At 65.1% G+C, this 8,640-nt stretch overlaps 1 protein-coding gene across 1 annotated transcript; it reads left to right on the top strand.

Annotated features, from left to right (window-relative positions):
* The first annotated feature begins 2,086 nt into the window (after positions 1–2,086).
* Positions 2,087–6,883, top strand: POU5F1 (POU class 5 homeobox 1). The gene is made up of 5 exons (XM_054046794.1): positions 2,087–2,683; positions 4,378–4,489; positions 4,948–5,078; positions 6,173–6,334; positions 6,611–6,883. Exons 1-5 carry the CDS (start codon positions 2,087–2,089, stop codon positions 6,881–6,883), a joined length of 1,275 nt encoding a protein of 424 aa, XP_053902769.1.
* Positions 6,884–8,640: the final 1,757 nt, after the last annotated feature.

Genomic DNA, 8,640 nt, shown 5'->3' with positions numbered 1-8,640 from the left:
GTGCCCCCCCCCGCCCCACACAATGTATCAAAGCCATTCTCTTGCTAAGCGTCCGGCTCTCACTTCAATGGGGCAGGCCGGACCTTGATGGCTCCCCCGGGGGGCTGGCTTCCTGGCCGCCTCCGCTGCCTGCTCCCCCCCCCCCAGCCCTTGGCCGTGAACCACCCGCCCCCAAAGTCCGCTGCAGGGCCAGGGAGTGGGGTCGATCGGCCGGGCTGAGGGGGGCTGGGAGCCAGGACGCCTGGGTTCCGCCATTGACTTTCTGAGCTGTCCTTGAAGGTCAAGTCAGTGATTTCACCCTTTTGTGCCCCACTTCACTCATCCTACCTCCAGCCCGACCAGAGCCAGGGGGGCAACCCAGGAGTCCTGGCTCCCAGCCTCCCCCCCCCCGCTCTAACCACTAGCCCCCGCTTCCCTCCCAGAACCAGGGAGAGAACCCAGGAGTCCTGGCTCCCAGCCTCCGCCTCCCGCTCTGACCACTAGCCCCTGCTTCCCTCCCATAGCCAGGGAGAGAACCCAGGAGTCCTGGCTCCCAGCCGCCCCCCCCCGCTCTAACCACTAGCCCCCGCTTCCCTCCCAGAGCCAGGGAGAGAACCCAGGAGTCCTGGCTCCCAGCCTCCACCACCCGCTCTAACCACTAGCCCCCGCTTCCCTCCCATAGCCAGGGAGAGAACCCAGGAATCCTGGCTCCCAGCCCCTCACTGCTCTAACCACCAGACCCCACTCCCCCCCCCCAGCCAGGGATAGGGCTCCCAGCCCCTCCTCTCCCGGAGACCCCAGGAGTCCTGCCCCCCACTCTCAGTGCCCCCCACGGCAGGCCCCGGGGCCATTGTCTGGAGCTAAGTGGGACCCATTGAGCGGCGATGGGGCACTTAGCGGGGGGGGGGCGGCCTTGGCAGAGCCCCTGGCTTTGATCCGGGTGGGAGGGGCCGGCTCCTTGGAGCTGAAGCGGGGAAGGGAGGGGGGCAGCCAATGGCTGGGGTGGGGCCCGGCCAGGGAGGGGTTAACGGGGTGGGGGGGACAGCACTGGCGCAGAGGCAGGAGCTGCTGCTGGCTGGGGTCCAGCTTCTCCCGGACGCCTGGGTTCCCTCCAGCCCCCCTTGGGTCCACCGGGCAGCTAGGAGGTCAGAGGAGTGGGGACTATCTTCTCTCGGACGCCTGGGTTCCCTCCACCCGCCCTTGGGTTTCACTGCTTGCCCGGGGGGCCGAGGAGCGGCAGCTCCGTTGTCCCGGACGCCTGGGTCGCCTGAGCTCCTTCTGAACGCCTGGTTTCCACCCCTGAACTTTCCCCGGACGCCTGGGTTCCTCTTGGACTTCGCCTTGGCAGGGATTTAGAGGCCAGAATCTCCCGGTCGCCTGGGTTCTTACCAGCTCCTCCGACGTAATCTTGGCCAGGACAGCACAGGAGGTAGGAGCCAAATTCTCCCGGACGCCTGGGTCCCTCACCAGCTGAGATTCACCCCGGACGCCTGGGTCCCACTGCTGACTTAGCTGCACCCCCCGGACGCCTGGGTCCCTCGCTGGCCTAGCTGCACCCCCTGGACGCCTGGGTCCCACCACTGGCTTAGCTGCACCCCCTGGACGCCTGGGTCCCACCACTGGCTTAGTTTCACCCCGGACGCCTGGGTCCCTCGCTGGCTGAGCTGCAGCCCGGACGCCTGGGTCCCACTGCCGAGTTAGCTGCACCCCCCCGGACGCCTGGGTCCCACCACTGGCTTAGCTGCACCCCCTGGACGCCTGGGTCCCACCACCGGCATAGCTTCACCCCCTGGACGCCTGGGTCCCACCACCAGCTTAGCTTCACCCCAGACGCCTGGGACCCTTGGTGGCAGAGCTGCAGCCCGGACGCCTGGGTCCCACCACCGGCTTAGCTGCCTCCCCCGGACGCCTGGGTCCCACCACCGGCTTAGCTTCACCCCGGACGCCTGGGTCCCTTGGTGGCTGAGTTGCAGCCCGGACGCCTGGGTCCCACCACCGCAGAGCTTCACCCCGGACGCCTGGGTCCCGCCGCCCCCTCGGCCTGGTGCCCGTGGACCGAGCTGTGCCCTCGAGGTGGCCGACTCCCTGCGTCCCCAGGCCCGTCACCATGGCTGGCCACGTGGGGCAGGAACTGGGGCGCCCGTACCCCTTGGCGGGGCAGGGCCTGCACCTGGACGCCGTCCCGCCGGGCCCGGCCAACGGGGCGCCCCACGAGGGGCCCGGCAGCTTCCTGCCTGAGGCCTACAATGGGGCGGCCCCCGGGCAGGGCTACGGCTACCGGCTGGACTACGGGCCGCAGGGGGGGCTCCTGGAAACGCAGCCGGGGGACCCCCCCGGGCACCAGGCCCTGCTCCGCGCCTGGTGCCCCTTCCCTATGGGCGGGGAGGGCTGGCCGCCCCCCTACGGCCCCGCCCAGCCCGCTGTGGCCTACGAAGGCCTGAAGCCTGACGTCAAGACGGAGCGGGAGTGCGGCCAACAGGGTCCCATGTACGGGCACCCGGCCCAGGCCTGGGGGGGCTGCTTCCTGCCCCAGGCCACTGCCCGCCCCCCGGCCGCCCTGCCCCCACCGCCTGCTGGCCCCGCGGGCGAGGGGGGCGAGGGCAGCGGGGCCAGCAGCCCCCAGAGTGATGGCAGCGGGGGCAGCCCTGGAGCGCCGGCGGCCCCCGGCGAGGTCAAGGTGGAGGAGGCCGAGAGCGGGGACGAGGTATGGACGGGCTCTACGGCTCTATAACTGGGCGAGATCCCAGCAGATCCCCTGATCTATGGACTGGGTCCCTCTGGATCTCTGCTGGCTCCACCCTGTGGTGCTAGAGAGATCCCAGCAGATCCCGTCACATCTCAGCTGGGCAGAGTTTGGGACAGGAAGTGGAGTAGAGTCCTGGCTCCCAGCCCCCTCCCCCCTTCAGGCTGGGCTCTGTGTCCGGCTGCCCCAAAGGAAGATATGTTCCTGCTCTCTAATTGGGACCCCTCCCTGATTTACAATCACCTGTGAATTCCCCCTAGAGCGCACTGGCCTGGCCCCACTCCCCAGCTCAAGGGGGCTGGAGCCAGGACTCCTGGGTTCTCTCCCTGGCTCAGGGAGGGGAGTGGGGGCCAGTGGTTAGAGCAGGGGGGGGGCTGGGAGCCAGGACTCCTGGGTTCTCTCCTGGCTCAGGGAGGGGAGTGGGGGCTGGTGGTTAGAGCAGGGGGGGGGCTGGGAGCCAGGACTCCTGGGTTCTCTCCTGGCTCAGGGAGGGGAGTGGGGGCTGGTGGTTAGAGCAGGGGGGGGCTGGGAGCCAGGACTCCTGGGTTCTCTCCTGGCTCAGGGAGGGGAGTGGGGGCTGGTGGTTAGAGCAGGGGGGGGCTGGGAGCCAGGACTCCTGGGTTCTCTCCTGGCTCAGGGAGGGGAGTGGGGGCCAGTGGTTAGAGTGGGCTGGGCTGGGAGCCAGGACACAACTTCCCTTCTTGTCCCAAAGGCGGGAGGGTGTCACCCAGCTGCTGTTCCCCAGAGGTGGCTGCAGAGCTGGTCAGACAGGTGTGGGGTCGTTCTCATTCCTGAGCGATGGGGCCATTGCCTGGGTGATGGGAACAGATCATCCATGCAGTGCCCCAGGTCTCCAAACACAGGGGCAGGAGCCAGGACTCCTGGGTTCACTCCCCGGCTCTGGGAAAGGAGTGGGGGCTAGCGGGTTAGAGCAGGGGGGGCTGGGAGCCAGGACTCCTGGGCTCTCTCCCCAGCTCTGGGAGAGGAGTGGGGGCTACTGATTAGAGCGGGGGGGCTGGGAGCCAGAACTCCTGGGCTCTCTCTTGGCTCTGGGAGGGGAGTGGGATCTGGTGGTTAGAGCGGGGCTGGGAGCCAGAACTCCTGGGTTCTCTCCCGGCTCTGGAAGAGGAGTGGGATCTGGTGGTTAGAGCAGAGCGGGGGGGGGAGGGGGTCTGGGAGCCAGAACTCCTGGGTTCTCTCCCTGGCTAGTTGGGGAGGGGCTCTGGGTGTGTCAGGAATGGACAATCTCTTCACAAAGATTCAATCCGCTCGTCTGGGGCAGTTGTTACCTGGGCTCCATCTGTGTCCTCAGTCCCTGGACTGGGGCGGTCAGATTCCTGCAGGACGATCGGCCAGGCCAGAGCCCTGGCTCCAGGCTGGAAACTCCCCCCACCCTAGCTCTGCTGGTGCCCCTCACTCCAGACCCACAACCTCCTGCTAGCCCAGCCCTGCGGACTGTCCCCAGCTCTGGGAGGGGAGTAGCGTTTAGTGGTTAGAGCAGGGGCAGGGCTGGGAGCCAGGACTCCTGGGTTCTATCCCCTGGAACTGGGAGGGGTGTGGGGTCTAGTGGTTAGAGCGGGGGCAGGGCTGGGAGCCAGGACTCCTGGGTTCTCTCCCTGCCTCTCCCTACTGACAGGCCCTGTCCCCTCCTCCAGGAGACCCCGAGCACGGAGGAGATGGAGCAGTTTGCCAAGGAGCTGAAGCACAAGCGGATCACGCTGGGGTTCACGCAGGCCGACGTGGGGCTGGCCCTGGGCGTGCTGTACGGTGGGTGTCATTGCGGGGGGGGGGCCACCCGGACGCCGGGGTCCATTCCTGGATGGGCCGGGGGGACGCCAGGGTGCTGTTTCTCCTGAGGTGTGTGGGGGGGTGTCACCAGGACGCCGGGGTTCCTTCTGAGACGTGAGGGTGTCCCTAGACACCTGAGTTCATTTCCAAAGTGGTGTGAGGGAGGGTCCCGGATGCCAGGGTCTGTTCACAGGGCAGGGGGGTGTCCCTGGACACCTGGGTCCATTTCCAAGGGGGTGGAGGGGAGGGGCCCAGATGCCGGGCTCCGTTCACAGGATGGGGGATGTCCCTGGACATCTGGGCCCATTTCCAAGGGGGTGTGAGGGAGGGGCCCGGACGCCGGGTCCGTTCGGAGGGCAGGGGCTCCCCCCCGCAGTGAGATGGCTGGGGGGGCTGCCCCCCGCCCTGGGCTCTGAACCCCCCCTCGCACCCCGCAGGGAAGATGTTCAGCCAGACGACCATCTGCCGCTTCGAGGCCCTGCAGCTCAGCTTCAAGAACATGTGCAAGCTGAAGCCGCTGCTTCAGCGCTGGCTGGACGAGGCCGACGGCAACGCCAACCTGCAGGAGGTGGGGGGGGCCCATGGGGGGAGGGGTGGGTGGGATTTTGGGGGGGCACCTGTGGGGCGAGAGCGGGGGGCTGGGCCCAAAGGGTGGTTGGCATGTTGGGGACCGGGTGAGGCGACGGCCTGCTGTGTGTTTGGGGGGGAGGTTGTGGGGGGTTGGGGTGACTGTGGGGGGATGGTGCCCTGCTCTGGGGGGGCTGGGGTGAGTGGGTTGGTGTGATGGGGGGAAACGGCCTGCTGGGGGGCTGCTGGTGTGACTTGGGGAGGGAAACGGGGGGCGCTGGGTTGACTCTGGGAGGGACTAGGGCTGGGTGGGATACTGGGGTGACTCAGGGGAGTCCTGAGGGTGCTGGGGTGACTCTGTGGGGGAAATGGAGGAGCCAGGGGCAGGCGCAGGTGGGGTGAGTGTGGGGGTTGACGTGCCAAGGGGGCAATGGCCTTCTGTGGTGACTCTGTGAGGGGATGGGGTCAGTCGAGGTGCTGGGGTGACTCTGCGGGGGGACGGGGGATGGGGTAAGTCTGGGTGCTGTGGTGACTGCTGGGGGACGGGGTGAGTCGGGGCGCTGCAGGGACTCTACAGGGGGACGGGGTGATTTGGGGGTGCTGCGGGGGGACGGGGTGAGTCGAGGCGCTGCAGGGACTCTGCAGGGGGATGGGGTAAGTCTGGCCGCTGTGGTGACTGCCGGGGGATGGGGTGAGTCAGGGCACTGTGGTGACTGCGGGGGGACGGGGTGAGTCGAGGCACTTGAGTGACTGCGGGGGCACGGGGTGAGTCGGGGCACTGCAGTGACTGCAGGGGGATGGGGTGATTTGGGGGTGCTGCGGGGGGATGGGGTGAGTCGGGGCACTGCAGTGACTCTGCGGGGGGACGGGGTGAGTCGAGGCACTGGAGTGACTGCGGGGGGATGGGGTGAGTCGGGGCGCTGCAGTGACTCTGCAGGGGGATGGGGTGATTTGGGGGTGCTGCGGGGGACGGGGTGAGTCGAGGCGCTGCGGTGACTCTGTGGGGGGATGGGGTGATTTGGGGGCACTGTGGGGGGACGGGGTGAGTCAAGGTGCTGGGGTGACTCTGTGGGGGGGCCCCCACCTGTCCCCCAGATGTGCAGCATGGAGAGCGCCCTGCTCCAGGCCCGCAAGCGGAAGCGAACCAGCATCGAGACAGCGGCGCGGGGCTCCCTTGAGAGCTACTTCCTGCGCTGCCCCAAGCCCAGCCTACAGGAGATCGCCCACATTGCCCACGACCTGCACCTCGACAAGGACGTGAGTCCCAGGGGCTGAGGTGTGGGGGGCTGTGTGCATGGAGGGGGGGGCTATGTGGGAGAGGGGCATGGGGGGCTGCGGGTTAGGGGGCTAGGTAGAGGAGGGTGCAGCACATAGGGGACCTGTGTGCATGGAGGGCTGTGGGTTAAGGGTTTGGGGAGGGTGCGGTCTATGGGGGAGCTGTGGGGGGCAGGGGCACAGGCGGTCTGTGGGGGAGGGGCGCGGGGACAGTCCGTCCCATGGTGCTGACATCCGTCCGTCTGTCCCCCCGCCCAGGTGGTCCGTGTCTGGTTCTGCAACCGCCGGCAGAAGGGGAAGCGCAGCGGGGGCTGCTCCGTCCGCGATGACTGCGAGGGGGGGGCCCTGCCCTTCGCTCCCCCCGCCCAGCTGCCAGGGCCTCCCATGGGGCACCATCCCCCGCCCCCCCAGGGTTACAACGCCGCCGCCTTCGCCACCCTCTACGTGCCCCAGTTCCACCACGGGGGGGAGCCCTTTGACCCCACTCCCCCAGGACCCCCCCTCATGGGCCACCCCATGCACTCCACCTGAACGCCTGGGGGTGTGGGTGGGGCAGGCGGACCTGGCAGGGGGCAGACACTGACAGGCCTGTGGCAGGGCAGGGAATTTTAACTGGAAACACCCCCCCTTAACTTTATGGCAAAGGATTGTGGGTAAATTTCCCAGGAGGGGAGTGATTTGCACACCTCTTCCCCCATTTTTAATTTTAAGGCAAGGGATTGTGGGTACCTTTTTATTTACAGGCAAATCTCCCCCCAAGTCTGAAAGGCCTCAATGCACGAAACAACCCAATGCAGGGGGAAGGAATGGTTCTAGATCAGCCTTGTCTAGCCCAAGCAAGGATTCTCGAGCCAGCACCCCATCTTGGCTCCAGAGGCTCTGGACCGCAAACACTCCCAACCAGGCTGGCTCTAGAAGTGGGATGTTCTCACTGTGTTCTAGAACCCACCATGTCCCAGCCACCTGAGGTCTAGAACAGCTACAGTCTTTCAGTGGACAATCTGGAGCTGCTGGTGTTCTAGGTATCTCAACATGTGATGCCAGAAAGTCCTGTAATATCTTTATAGGTCTAGAATAGCTAAGAAAGTTCTGGTGGCTCGATTCCTGTCAGCTCCTTTCAGGTATCTTGGGCTGCAGGTCAGGGATCTAGAACCTTGTGGAATCCAGAACATTGGCCCTTCAAGGTGGGAGGGTTCTAGTACAACCATGAATGCTTTAGAATCAGGCCACCCCTGTTGAGAGCCTCTGGGTGTTGATCTAGAACCTCCAGTGTAGCCCTTCAGTCTGTAGGCGCTCTAGAACATCCTGGTGAAACTAGGACTCCATCACGGTGATCTTCTGTGAACCTATGTGTACGTGATCTAGACCAGGGCTTCTCAAACTTCATTGCACTGTGACCCCCTTCTGACCATAAAAATTACTACATGACCCCAAGAGGGGGGAACTGAAGCCTGAGTCCACCTGATTCCCACTGCCCCGGGTGGAGGAGCTAAAGCCTGAGCCCAACCCACAGTTTGAGAACCACTGATCTAGACTAACCCCTCTGGCTCTAGAGCCCAGTCACCCACTTTGGAGGCCTTCACCCATGGAGGGTCTAGAGCAGGGGTGTCCAAACCTTATGTCCCCTTCAGGAACCTCAGGTTGCAGGGGGGATGGTCCAGAGCCACAGCAGCTCTTTGACTCTAGAACAAGTACAGTAAGTCTAGAACCTTGCTCCCTTTGCCAAAGCCAACATGATACTGAACCAGGGTGATTCCAGAACCAACACGTGTCAAGTCTAGACCCACAGTGACTCCAGAACCAGGACAGGAGTTTAGAACCACCATGACTCCAAAACCACACAACCCCCTCCAGCATCCGGAGTGTCCGGCTGCTCCGCAACAACCCCCAGGGTCCCCCCAGCCCCCCATCTCCCATCCCAGGAACCTCGGGGGGTGGATTCTAGATCAGCCATGTTCCTCTAGACTTTGTAGCTCTTTTTTAGGGAATGGTGTAAATAGTGTAAGACTCTTTTTCTCCAGCAGGAGGCGAGTGGGTCCTGACCCCTCTGGCTGCATTCCTGCCACCTGCTTCCCTCCAATCTTCTCTCTCTTTTTTTTCCTGCTGAATCTGATGTGGGGAAAGTGATTTGGGTTTTACTGGGCGGGAGCGAGAATCCGGGGCCGTGTCTTGACGGGAAGCTGCTGCGCACTCGCGCCCACCTCTTGGTGCCTTATTAAATGACTTGTTACCCAAACAACTTGTGGTGTCCGTGTCCGGCTTTGTAACATGGGGAAGAACACCCTCTT

Source organism: Malaclemys terrapin, chromosome 13 (assembly GCF_027887155.1).
Source record: "Malaclemys terrapin pileata isolate rMalTer1 chromosome 13, rMalTer1.hap1, whole genome shotgun sequence".
Taxonomy (NCBI): domain Eukaryota; kingdom Metazoa; phylum Chordata; order Testudines; family Emydidae; genus Malaclemys; species Malaclemys terrapin.
Note: the sequence above shows the minus strand (reverse complement) of the source record. Positions and strands in the feature narration are given on the sequence as shown.